Genomic DNA, 13791 nt, shown 5'->3' on the forward strand with positions numbered 1-13791 from the left:
CTTTGCTTTTCAATGCAGTTTCATCCATTTTCCAGGATTTTGATCCAAAGGCTCATGTGTAGTCTGTGTAGCTAGGGAATATGACCAGCTCTGTTCAGTGCTGGGACAGCTCCTGATCCAGTAAGATGTGATGCGGATGCTGAAGTCAACTGGGTGGTGCTGGTTTAGCATCCAGAGGGTGCACATGCACTTAGGTCAGAGAAGGTCCCAAAAATGTCTTAGTCCTGTAATACATATCAACCTCTTGTGCTTTGGGGTCCTAATTTACTCTGGATTCTAAAGTGTCCGAGTTTTGATGGGAAAGGCACTGCTCCAGCATGGGTCCAAGCCCCATCCCTGCCTCAATGCCAAGTAGGATAATTCCAAACATCACAACCTGACATAGCCCACAGGAACCAAATGTCAGACTCATCTCATCCTTTCTCAGGGTGCCTGTGAGCTGCCGAGTGACAGATGCCGTGTTGTTTCTCCAGGCATTTCCAGAACCCTTTGCTCACTTGCCTCAGGAGTCAGAAGAAAATTTTCTGGCAGTTACAGCTTTTTCTGCTAGCAGTTCCTTGTGAATAAGGGCAGAGCATATTCCTCTGTCAGTAGGGATATTTTGTTTGATATCCAGGGATTTTTTACAGGGCAGTGGGAAACCCCAGGAAAAGAGGATGAGCTTGATCGGAGATTTTTTTTTTTTTTCACTCTGCTAGGGTATCAGATGTATGTCAACAGCAGGAGAAGGAAAAACAGAGGGAAAGAGAGACAGGAAGACAGCAGCAGGCAGGGAAAGGGGATCTGGGCACATCTGAGCTAGTGGGGACAGATCAAGGCAAGGGTGTTTTGAGAGGTTCTGCAGAAAGCGGTGTGTAAAGATGATTTTTTTTTAGGGTCTGTTTGTGCGTGTGCGCATGTATGCATACACATGAAAGAGTGACATTCCTTGGCCTAGTCCAGGCTGCTGCATCCAAAGTCCCATGCCACCATACAAAACCAAGTTGTCTCCCTGGTCCAGGGCAGATGGACGTAGTGCAAGGCACAGAACTGCATTTGGCATCCCCAGCATGGATGTGGGGCATGTTTGGCTCAACCTCAACTCAGCAAAGCTTTTAGACTCCCAGATTCACTGGAGTCAGTGCAAACTAGGTGCATAAACACCTTTGGTATTCCAGGTTCCAGTTGCACCTTGGTTCCTGTGTGGGTCTATCTAGACTTCTGGTAAGACCTGACTTGTGCTGTGTTTCTGAGCCGTGCCCAGTACAGTGGATTTCTTTGCTATCAGTGGGCTAGGAAGCACTGCCGCATGATGTATGCTCAGCAAAAGGAGCAAAATGCTCAGAAAAATGACTGGCGTAGGAAGAGAAAGGCAGGAGAGGTAACATGGTCTCCAAGCTGGAGCCAAGGGATAGGATTAAGCAGGGATGTCTTCCAGGTATGTCAAGGCTAGCTAGACTCTTGATGTGGCTACTAACCTAGCAACTTGGGCAAATTAACTGATGAACACCCAGGTGATAGATGCCCAGCACAGAAGCATTAACTCTTGCATTTAAACAACATCTTTCCATCTGCAGGTTGCAGTCCTTTGTGTATATCCCTTGTGATTTTGTTGATTTGCAGCATAGAGGAGCTGCATTCAACGCAGCTACCCATTGTGTCTCTGACACGTGTTGAGCCAAAGAAGCAGGTGATAAGGGTTGTCTATTTACTTCTTCTGCATAAGAATATATATAGAGAGATTCCCATTGCAGCAAGGATCAGTTGAAAGATAAAAAACATATATATGTTTATGTTCCTCATGGTAAAACCTTCCAGATGGGACTGCATTCAGAGGAAATCAATTCTGAGACCTAACAGCCATAATACAGTGTCCCATTAACAGGTCCACTTAGTTAAAGTTTGCTGTCTTTTATGGTGCTGTCAGTGGGACAGCAGGAGGGATGCATGTTGTGCCTGCTGCATCCTTATTCAGCAGCAGACGTGAGAAAAAAACGGGTTCGCAGAGGGCAGGAGCCTTGGGCATCGGAGTTGCCCTTTGGCACTGGATCTCAGCGCAGTGCTGGCTCCTAACCATCTCGTTGCCATGGAGCCGTGGACGGCTCTTGCTTCCGAGCCGGAGAGAGGGATGTTTCTTCCCGGGCTGCACCAGAGGTTAAGATTATCCAGGCTGGCTCATTGCTGCGAAGACCGGGTGGACTTTGACTTTGCAAACAGCTGTAACCGCTTCCCAGTAGCGTGAGATGCTCACCAGGATCTGCCCACAAGCCAAGGAGAGGCGAATTGGCTCTCCCCTCCTCTCCACTCTCTTTCAAGATGCAGCTAAGCAGGGATCCTTCACTCCCAGAGCTGACATTTAAAGTGTTTACAGTCATTTGGAGGCAACCCCTACTGCTAATCAGAATGACCTCTTTGAAAACAAATGGTTTGCCATTTTCATTGTGTCTAAGCATTGTTTTGCCTCTGCTAAGAGGGTGGCTTTCCTGAAATCCAGCCCTCGAGAAATCCAGGAATCTGGCACAGTGCATTTTGCACTGTGGAGTTTTGCAGGCTGCAAACCAGTGTCAGGGCTGGGAGTTGGACTTTTAAAAAATTTAAGTGCAAATGCATTTGGCCTCCACGCTGGTTAGCGTCAGGTGTAGCAGACAGCAATCTGCTGGCAAAGACAGCAGTGATTTGAAGTTCCACTGAAACCCTGTTTGCAAATAACATGTTGGATTTTTTAATTTCCTAACTCTTTGCTGCCCATATAAGGATTTTTGCAGGAGAGGATTCAGCTGCATGAATTCTAGCTTTGCTGAGCATTTGTCTGGCTGCTATAAAAGCTTCCTCTGCAATCAGGGATGGGAGAGGGCAGAAGGGGAGATGAGTAGCATGAGTAGCATGGACAGATTGTGGCATGACTTTGACCCTAATTCCTTTCTGGCAGCATCAGCCTGGTCCCTGAACTTTGAGAAACATGTCCCCGTTGATCTGAGCTATTTCTGGGTTGCAGAGCAGAACAATATTAGTGGCTCAGAAATTTGGCAGTTTGCACCAAGGTCCTCAATGCAGACACCCTGAGCACTTGCTTTTCTCTGGCTGGGCCCCTTGAAATCAAGGCTGTGGTTTGCACTTGGTGGATAAAATCTTGGTAGTGCAAATCTGACCCCACAGATCAGATTTGTCCTTCTGAACTCAGGAAGAATGAGACTAGGACAGCCCTCACCCAGAAGGAAAACTCCTCTTCCTTAGGTAGACCAAAAGAGAAGCAAAGGAACAACCAGAGAACTGATTGGCAAGGAAAAGGAGTGATGGCTGGATGGCCAGCAGTGGGAGAAGCCCTGCACCGTGCATCCAGCATCTCCACTCAAATATCTAGTAAAACAGGCCATGCCTCCTAAAAGAATCCAGGAGAACTGTCACCTATGTGGAAGAGTCTTGGAGGATTGAAGGTAGTCCTGGGGGTGGCAGGGAGTCCTTGGACCCTGTAGAGCTGCTGCCTGATAGCTCTGCCCAAGAGTTTGGAGCAGCACTGCAGGTGTCGGGGTGTCCTCCATGCAGAGGTCCAAGGCAGAATGATGCTCCCTCCCCATGGCTCTATGTAACAACTCTGTTTCTCTGTGCTGGTTTGGTGGAAGAGAAGGAGGGAGGAGAGCAAAAGAGAGAGAGAGAGAGAGAGAGAGGAGAAAAAAAAAAAAAAAAAAAGCAGTCTGGCAGGAGGAAGAGAGGAGGCAGAGCTCAGCTGCCCACGGCTGCCTCCAGCCCAGCCTTCCTCAAGTGCAGCCCAGAGCAGCATCCCGGGTCAGTAAGGATGGCGGGGGAGAGGAGGGGTGCTCCCCGGAGCAGAGAGAGATGGAGTTATCTTTGGGGAGAGGGTTGGCAATCACTGCAAATTCTCTGCTCGGATAAGAGGAAGGGGCACCCTGCAGGCAGAGGGCACCAGCAATGGGGGGCGGTGGCACTGTCTCCCCGCCCTGCCCCGGTCTCAGATAAGACCCTCTTGGCATGTAGACACATAGAGATGGATGGGAATGGGAACATACCAGTGTGGGGACTGCAGCATGAGGCTGTACCCTGTGCCAAGGGGACTAGCTGGGGTGGGGGGTGTCGGGGGAGTGTGCTGATTCTCTGCCTTGCAAAGGGTTAACTTGAAAGCAAAACAACCCCCTCAAACCTCTTCTTTTTCTCTTCCCTCCTCGCTCCCCTTCCCTTTTTTTTCCAGGTGTTGTTTATGGCCACAGGAGGGAGCTCAAATCCAGACATGGGAAGATTGGCTTGATTTCATATCCAGAGCCTCTTAAACTCTCACTTTTCCGCTAAGCTGATCCCTGTTATGTCCAGGATCTGGCACCTGCTTGACATTTACTTTGAGTTCCAGAGGACCAGAGACCTAGGATGAGGAGCATTGGATCTGCCCTGAACCTGCTTTTGGTATCGCCACTCTACTTTGTGTGGACCGTGGTCGCTCTGGACCTGGCACAAACTCCCTGCACCACTTTGGTCCAGGGGAAATTCTTTGGGTATTTCTCCTCCTTCGCTGTCTTCCCATTGAACTCCTCTATCTGTTCTTGGATTATCCAGAACCCTGACCCTCGGAGGTACACCTTGTACATGAAGATCCTGAAACCTACCAGCGTATGTGACTACCAGCACATCCGCACCTACCAGTTCGACTCCTTCCTGGAGTCCACCCGCACCTACCTGGGCATGGAGAGCTTTGATGATGTGTTGAAGCTCTGTGATGGGTCCACCCGCTATGCCTTCCTCCAGTCCAACAAGCAGTTCCTCCAGATGAAACAGACCACACCACCAGGACTGGAGAGCGGGCCCATGCGATGGAAGCCCATGAAGGCTCAGGAGAGGGACTTCTCGGTGGAGTACCTCGTGGTGGGCAACAGGAACCCTAGCAAAGCTGCTTGCCAGATGCTCTGCAAGTGGCTGGATGCGTGCTTGGCCATCAGCAGCAGCTCCCACCCATGTGGCATTATGCAGACTCCGTGTTCTTGCTCAGGAGGCGAGGTCCTAGATCAGGCCAGTGAGATTCCAGGGTTCACGAAGAAGAAGGAAGATTGCTATAAGGATGGGATTTACTTGGAGAACTGCATGAGCAGCCCAAAGGACAGCAGTGGCGTGGAGTCCCTGGGTAAGTGGAGTGCGACTACCTACCTGGAGGTGTTTGGGAGGAAGGGCTAGTTTGTGTCTCTCTCCTGGGTTCCTTACTGTCCCGGTCATCCTTGTATCCGAGTCTATGGATGCCTGGTATGAAAACCTTCTTTTCTCATTGATAAGCAGGTCTGATAATCCCCAGTGGCTTTTTATTAGTGTATATCTGGGATGTAGAGCAACTTCCCCTGAATGTGTCCCAGATTGGTGCCTTGTTTATTTTACTTATCCTGCAGTCTCAGAGCTGCAGAGAAAAGAGTCTTAACCTGAAATCAAGCAGCTTTCCAACATAAAAATATTCTAGAAGAGCCAGAATCCAAGTTACCTCCCAAGGCAGGTGTCACTCAGTAGCCCTATCACCTATTCTAGTTCATGGGAAACACCTTGCAGGCCAACAGAAAGCATGTTCATTTTGCCTTAGCCTCTTTTTCCTTCTGGACACTTTCAAAAAAAAAAAAAAAAAAAAAAAAAAAACACCCTCCCACACCAAATTAAGTGCTGCTTGCTGCTTGCACAGGTTTACTAGGTGCCTTCTCTGTGGCTCATTCCTCAGGTTTTTCATTTTCTCCACAATTTCAGTGAGTGTGGCTGAGACTGTGTCTGCTGGGAGACACTGGAAGGACCTGTGGAGGCAGAGGGGGCATGACAGAAAGGAGGAAGAATTAGGATGAGATGCTCCTGAGAGCTGATCTCTGCGTGTGTCACAGCTGCATAACCTTTCTCATGTAATTCTTGGGGTGGAAATGTCCTTCGTGGCAGTCTTCACCGTACGATGCCATGCAAAGTAGAAGGTAACCGGAGGGCCAGAAAGCAGAGCTGCTATTTTAGTGCCTGTGTCAGATCCACTCTGATATATTTATTCTTGGTTCCCGTCCCACCTGCCAGCAGGCAGGTTATGTAAAATGGAGGTGTGATCCTAAATAGGAGTCCAGGCAGGAGCAGGAGGAAGCCTTCAATTTTATAAAGTTCAGATGTGCTCCGGAATGACACCCCAGGGTCTTGTCTCCCCAAAATGCCAGATTCAAATGCCCTTTGCTATCAAAAGGTGGGTTGTACATGTCTGGTTCTGGACTTGGTTGTTTCTGCCTGGCTTTAGCCCACTCACTCAGGAGAGAAGTTCTGCATGTTTCTGTGATGGAAAGAAGCCAGATTCACTCACACAAGAGGAAGGAGGTTTTCAGGCACAGGTCCAAGCTGTGCAGGGTGATTTTCTTGCAGACCTCAGTTTGGAGTTAGCCGAGCGATTAGTATATGATCGGGTTTTAGTGCTTCCGTCAGTGTATTTTGGGGGGAGATTTTGTTTCTCACTGATCTGTGAATCGATATGTGGAGAAACACAGACGAGCCATAAATCCTGCAAATGAGGATTTCAGTGGTGCCTCTTTCCCTGGTTATGAGCGCACTGCGATATTTGCTCCTCACATCTCAGGTTTCTTTGCAATGTCCTTTCCTCCTCTGTGAGCAGCATGTGCCGGGTACCATGCAGCCGTCTCTTTGGAGTGACACAAGCCCCTCAAGTCATGTGTCGAGCTTCGTATCTGCTGATTAGGAGATTTATGGATTCAGCCCAAGCAGCATGACCTTTTCCATTGCAGCCAAAGGTGAAATTTTAAATAAGATTTTCAGCACATCCTGGAGCATTCAAGCTTAATATTGGCTTTTGTAAACATCTCTCCCAGATCAACTTGAGCACTCGAGTGTTCCTAGGAAACAAACATGAAAGAAACTCCGAGGTAGTTAAACCAAAACTCTTTTTGGGAGTCAAATATTTATAGAGTGCAGATAATTTTTTTTGCTGTCTTCTCACATCTGCCCTGCATTGAGGATGCAGAATTAACATCTTCATGAGTAGAATGCCATCCACATGGAAACAATGCTCACAGGATGCCCAGGATCTCTACGTGCTGCTCTGTCTACCGCTCCGTCTGTTTTGATATTTTTGCAAAGGCTTGTTCAGGAAGATGGAGGCGAGACACAATTTGGATGCAGCACCAGTGATCTTTTAACAGTATTTTGTGGGTGGAACATTTTGAGAGAGTTCCCAAATTCCTAGCACTGTTAGTGGTGGTTATTGCTGTTATTGTTGTTCTGATTGTATTTGTAACAGTTTAGGGTTTTTTTGCAAGCTTTTTAGTTTTTTTTTTTTCTTGCTGCTTCCTGAGTCATTTGTTGCTTCTGAGCCTATCTGTTGACACTTCCATCTTCTAACATGTGTACATGTGTGCTGTACCAGCCTAGTCTGGAGAATTTTGAGGCAAGCGAAAAAAAAAAGGAAAAGTCAAGTAACTAAATACCATCCCCAAATATGGAACCTGACTCTTCCTGGTGTCCCTCTTCTATATCTGGGACATTTTCAAAGCAAGTGGATGGGTGTAAATTTACTAATGCTAAAATGAAGCACTGCTTGGGAAGGAGAAATGATGCTTCTCTGGGTGATGCTGTGGCTCAGAAAATACGTGACAGACCTTCAAAAATGTGCCATGACCATGTTGGGTCAATGGCAACCCTAAGGATGGAGAATGCATGTGCCTGGATTTCATGTTTTCATCTTCCTGCTTTTTGAAGTCACTCAAGAACAGCCCAAGAATAGATCAGGTAGGCTAGGCTTTGGCTTCCATGACTGAAGAACAGACCAAGAGATACAAAATCCTCTGCTGACCAAGCTATGGCTAAGAAGACACTGACCTTGCCACTCCAAAGCAAGCTCCAGCAAAAGATTGGACCCTGCTTATAAAATCCCTTTTAACAATGACCAAGTTCTGCCTCAAAGGACTGGGTGTTTTTTTTGTTGTTGTTTTTGGTTTTTTTTTTTTGTTTGTTTGTTTTCACTGGATTTTCTCATTTGCCATCAGCGCTGTGACATGAACAAACCTAATTTCCAGTCTAATTTCACTTGTAGTCGATGGTGCACGTATATAGGGACGTTTGTGGACATTCAGAGCAATACTCAACAAAGCAACTCAGCCTTCATCCCATAAAAGACAACACCATCAGAGATCTGTTTGGGTGAAAATATTTATTTAATTAATCCTAAAGTTGCTTGGTGATTTTTTCCCCCTACATTTAGTGAGATAGATACCTCCTTCACACTCTTTCCCCAACGTAGATGCTGCAGAGGTTACTGCAGGCGGTGGTGGGGGTGGGAAGAATCTGTCAGGGTGCAGAGGCAGCAGCAGATATTTCGGTGTCTTACTGCACAGGGAGCAGCATCATCCTGATGATCAGGATGCATTTGGAGATGTATTGGCAGCTGCAACTCACCTGCCAATTCTCCTATCCTTGCTACAGTTACCTCGAGGTGCTGAACCATGAGGGCTTTGAAATGGGGGAATATCTCTAGAGGAAGACTATTAAATGGGAAAAATTTGGGGCAGCATCAGTCTTCCAACAGCTGGTCCAAGCAAGGCAGACAGAACCTACCAAGGAAAGAAGAAGGCAGAAACCAGATGTAAGTTCTGATGCTTATAGGTGGATCATCCTTTGGGATTCCAAGCTGGGATAGGCTCACTTGAAGGAGAAGGGTAGGGGCCTTGGAGGGCTGTGGTTTGGAGAGATTCTACAAACAAGGGGCCCCATGGCAATCAGAAGGGATGAAAATCCTGGTGGACTTCCAAGATGTGAGCTGGCTTCCCTGTAAACGGAGCTGGGGCTTTAAATGGGACTCTGATGTGACACTGTAATGAAAGAAGGTTAAGTGGGTGCTTAAGTGCTGTGCTGAGTTAGGCACTTAATGAATGACTAATTAGTTCTGTCTCAACGTAATCTGCTCCTGGAAGGCTGTTATAGTACTCTCCAATTGGTGGCCCAAAAACATAACCGGCATGAGCTAGCCCTTCCAGTCTTCGCAAACCTTTTCCAGGGGCTCCGAGATGCCAATTGAAAAATGGGGTTAATTGTGTGCCCCTGAAATCTGTTATTATCTACTGGTGAAGTAGATGAAGAGTCATTTCATTCAGGGCTGGAAGGACTTTTATGATGAATGAGCCTGATCTGTTACATATCTCTGCCAGAGAATTTCACCTATGCATTCAAGAAAATAACCAAAATTATGATTGAAACAATGCTCTCTAGTTTTCAGAAAGCATTCAGTCAGGATATTGCTACTTCTGAGTGCTAGAGATTTTCCTGCCTTTCTTGTTAAAATTCCCATTGCTTAATTAAGTCCATTACTCTGAAAAAATACAGCCCATTCTCCCAGACGCACAGTCCCTCACTTCGGTTCTGCTTTTTAGTGGTGTTTTACCTTCCAACCCTTTACATGTCTTTGACTCTTAGATTAAGAAGTCATCTAGCACTCATTCTTTACTATCTGGAGTGCTATTTATAGACCCACAAACAAGTGGCTTTTTAAACTTGGCTGCGCGAAGTACACTGAACTCCATAAATTTGTCACTGCAGGACATGCTCTCCAGATCTCACCTTGTTCTTGAGAGTTCTGCTTCATGTCCAGTTGGTTCAAACAGACTCAGTGTGATGTTTTCTCAGCAGGTCTGGGCTTCTGCCTGGAGCCCCAGGTATGGAAAAGAGGCCAGAGGCATAGAGTCAAATGAAACAACCAGTTTCCTCCTTGCTACAGAAATCACATTTTGTGGCATGACTTCCCATGAAGCCCCACCCTTCACCAGAGCTGAATCATTTGTTAAGTCATTCCTTGTATTGTGGTGAGCATTTGTAACCATGAAAGTTCAGGGACTGGCAAAAGAGCTGTGAGTAATTGCCCAAGGGCAGACAAGCAAGCCTCTCTGTTGATCGCTTCAGTTCTTCCTTAGGACCCTTGGCTCTGTTCACCTAGGCTTGTGCAAAAGGAAGCCCAGATTAAGCCTCATTTTTGGATTTGCCAACCAAAGGGCAGAGGGAGTTGAATGGATGCAGTTTCTTTGCCTCTCCTTCCTTCTGCCATAGACCTGCTGTCTGGACTTGGGGGAGATGCGATGTTCTCCAGCTTCTTGCTGTCCCGTCATTTTTTGCCCAGTTGCTAGGTCTGTGCATCCATCAGAGCCTGGCTATGACACACTGAGACATCACCAGCAAAACATGGGACAAGGAGGAACTGATTTCTGCTCTCAGGATGAGATTTTCCCATACTGCCCCAAAACATTGGGGATTTTGGCAGACACTGTCCTAGCTTAAGTCCAAACCAGAGCAGCACTGAGCAAGAATTGACTCCACTTCCAAGCTCCTGAAGGAGCAGATGAACCAGAACCTACCACCTTGCAGTCAGTGGACCTTCATTCCCTTGACTCCGGCACTGAATCCTCACTGACTCCATATGGGCAGCTTCTGAGGGTAAAGTCCCTTACTTGAGTAGTCACTGGGTGTTTCATGGAGTCAGGAAATGTGGGTAACTCCTGCCTGGGAGCTGTTTGTTACAGCATTAAGCACACTTGTACATGTGCCTTTATGGAGATGTCCAGCATGAGAGATGGTGAAGGAGGGAAATGAGAAAAATAAAGTGATCAGTTCCATTGTGAACTCAACAGCTTGTGGACATGATCACAATGCAGAAACATCAGCAATTACTGTCAAAATGCACTATTGTTATGGAAGGGAGATGAAAGGTGGAATTCACATCTAGTTGCTGAGGAAGCTTTACAGGCAACTGTTTCTGTTATTGCTATGAGGGGACTTCTATATGTAATTTAATGTGTGGCAGCTCAGTGAAAGGCTCAGCCTGTCAGTTTGGCATTCTTTATTTTTATTTTTAGTTCACCATTGTTTAGCATCCTTTCATATGTAAGGCCTATAGCAGATTCTCCAAAAGTGTTTTGTGTGAGAATAGAGGGTAAAATTTATAGGCAAGGAGACCCAGAAACCAGATTCAAAATCAGCACATCTGCGGCTGGCTTTACAACTGTAACTCCAGTCACATCAGAATGAAGATGTTACAGTGTCTGAAGGAAGGATGCACAGAGCCATTTCTAGCCCTTTTCAATGCCTACCCATCTCATGTATTAATATGATCACAGCAGTCTGCAAAACAATTAAAAAAAAACATATTTCCGAGGAAAAAGGCATCCATGGAGCTCTTCAGGTGCCCAAATACTCTTTGAGGTGCTTGACATCTATGGATCTCTCTGGGACTGAATTGTTTACCTTGGTGAGCCCTGTCTGTCTTGGTAAATTTAGCTTTTCCTTGAAAGGGGAATTTTCCTTTTGCAATGCTCATTTTTTTATGTTGATGCAGCTTCCAAAGATTTCAGCTGAAGTCTTTCTGTAGAGCAGTAGTTTCTCCTGCTTCTTCCAGAGCACCATCGTCATCTCTACAACTCATCCTTTCTCCATCACTTTCCTGTTTCTGCTGCAATAGCCATTGCAATCTTGCAGCATCCACTGCTGTTTGTTCTGGCTCCTGCGAATCTGTCATCCTCCAAATCACCACTGAAGCATGCCTGGGCTAAATAGGTTGGAAAACTGTTTTTGGATTCTCAGCAGGTATCACTCAGTATGGCTCTGTGATACATTAACCCATGGAGGATTCAGCATCTGTGTGTCCCTGGGATGGCTCTACCAAAGTCACCTCCAGTTGTTCCCTCTCTGCATAGTACACGATCTCCTTGCACTTGCTGCAGCCAGCAATCTGATACTCTATAGTTGATATAAATATCCTGCTTGTCAGCCTTCTGGTGGCGTAAGACAGGCAGGCTAGCAAGGGACGTCCTTTAGCATATCATTAGAATTGCAGATCTGTTGGGTTTAAATATATTTCTTTTTGTTCTCTGTCTCCAGTTTTGATAGCGCAATAATTGCTGCACACCTCATTAAGCTGAACGCTCTCAGTGGGCCATGAGTTGTTCGTGCAGTCAAATCAGTAGCTACTGGCTTGGGATATGCTCAACGTAAAAAAAGAAGAGTGAGTGGCGAGAGCTGCTTCTCCTGGCTGCTGACCCAACTGCATTGCCCTGGTGGGGCAGCTGCTCCTTCCCCTCATTGCTGGAGTAGGTTGAGCTGAACTTGCTCCACAGTTTGTGGGCTGTGATTTGTATAACCACCAGCAGCAATGGGGGACAGAAGCACAGAGAGGGCCTGGTGCTGATTCCTCAAGATGAAATGCTGCAACAGCTTGTGTGTCTGGAGCAGATAAGGCTGTGGGCACGTGCATGTAAAAAGTCTGGGAGTATCCCAAAATGCAGGGCTGGACAGCTTGATCCCTCCCTGGGTCCTGTGACAGGACCAAAAGTATTGGCGAAAGTTGTTGGCTTTGTAATGTTGCTTGAGCTGAAGAAAAATATGATGTGATCTCTGCTAGGTTGTGTGTTAGAAGATTTCTATCTTCTAACTAAATGGATAGTGGTACTTTCCATCTTGTTAGTGTTCTGTTCTTGTTGCTGTTTTTATTTCTGACTATCATGGTTGAAGGTGACCAAACCAGAAGATGGTGAAGTTCTGCAAATGGTACTGAAATATCTAAGAGTATGGAAACTTTTCTCCATTTGATTTTGCTGATCCAACTCCTGAATCCAAAGCTTGGTTCTTCTGAAGAGTAGAAATGCAGGTAGAGGTGCAGGTTACTGGTCTCTAGGCTTTTATTGATATCCTGGGGCTGATACAGAAGAGGGCATATGCAGAGTCTCTGCCTCACGTTTTAGTCATTCCACTGGAGGCTCAGACAGGACGTGAGGCACAGTGATTCCCCCATGTTTCTATGTGTCTTCTGCTGCCCCAGACTAAACCCTATCCCATGAAGAGTATGACTCAGTGATCTCTGTTTAAACTTTGTATATAGACCCGTAGGCTGCCATACATGCCTGCTGGATGAAGTCAAGGTTTTCCCTTCCAAAAAAATGAATTATTGGCCACTTTCAAACAGACTTGCTGGTGTGACAAAGATCATGAACAGAATCACATTTCTGTGGTGAAAGACAGTGGTATCAGGACATCATGTTGCATGTGCTGTGGGAAAGAATTCAGTATGGGCTCAGCTTGGCCATCCAAGACCTCCATGAGGGCCATATTGGGAAAGAAGCTGTTTTATTAGCTCTGTTGGCTTTAAAGTTAGTTCCATAAGGAGAAGACAGGTTAAAACATGTGGGTGCTGTGCATGGATGCATACCTACAGGAAAAATTACCATACCATCTCTGGCATAGGGAGATGCCAGGAGAAAGAAAGTCCAATACTCTGTTCTTGTCTATGAAGAGTTAACTAGCACTGGTACCATTTTTGCTTCAGGTGCCTATTAGTCAGGACTGGGATTAAGTTACCTAAAGACACTGGGTTAGGTGATTTCTGCAGAAACAGACCAAGGAGATGTCTACACATGCAGATTTCCAGTTACAGAGATCTGCTTGATGAGACAACACTGCTGTGCCCAGCCAACAAAGCATTAGTGCCAGACATGTTATTTACAGCCGGACTTGCTTGGTATTTGGCTTCTGTCTTGTTTGCATGGAGTCAGTCAAAGGAACTTCAATTAAAGTGAATGAAGACCAACAATTAATTTATCTCTGTAAAAATCCTTTCTTCTTCATGCCCCTCTCTCCTCCTTTGTTTAGTTTGTTTTGTATTGTTTTCATGTCCTGAATTAGAAACGCTGGATGCTTTTTGCTAAGCACTGCTCTTACCAGGGCCATTGGAGTTTCCAGCAGGAACAGAGCCTGTTTTGGGGAGCTCTGCTGGGTATAGAACAACTCTTTATCTTGGGAGCAGCCCCATGAGGCTGTGCCCAGTGC

At 46.3% G+C, this 13791-nt stretch overlaps 1 protein-coding gene across 6 annotated transcripts in view; it reads left to right on the plus strand.

The window, feature by feature from the left end:
* Positions 1 to 13791, plus strand: part of ADGRB1 (adhesion G protein-coupled receptor B1) — a 257067-nt gene that overhangs the window by 67749 nt on the left and 175527 nt on the right. For all 6 annotated transcript variants that reach the window (XM_088531233.1, XM_088531260.1, XM_088531226.1 and 3 more), the window contains exon 2: positions 4184 to 5104. In XM_088531233.1, coding sequence (XP_088387359.1) covers positions 4357 to 5104 — 748 coding nt within the window. In that variant the 5' untranslated portion in view covers positions 4184 to 4356. The remainder of the gene's footprint in view (positions 1 to 4183; positions 5105 to 13791) is intronic.

Source organism: Tinamus guttatus, unplaced genomic scaffold (genome assembly GCF_059628265.1).
Source record: "Tinamus guttatus ecotype Peru unplaced genomic scaffold, ASM5962826v1 Tinamus_guttatus_pri_ptg000032l, whole genome shotgun sequence".
Classification (NCBI taxonomy): domain Eukaryota; kingdom Metazoa; phylum Chordata; class Aves; order Tinamiformes; family Tinamidae; genus Tinamus; species Tinamus guttatus.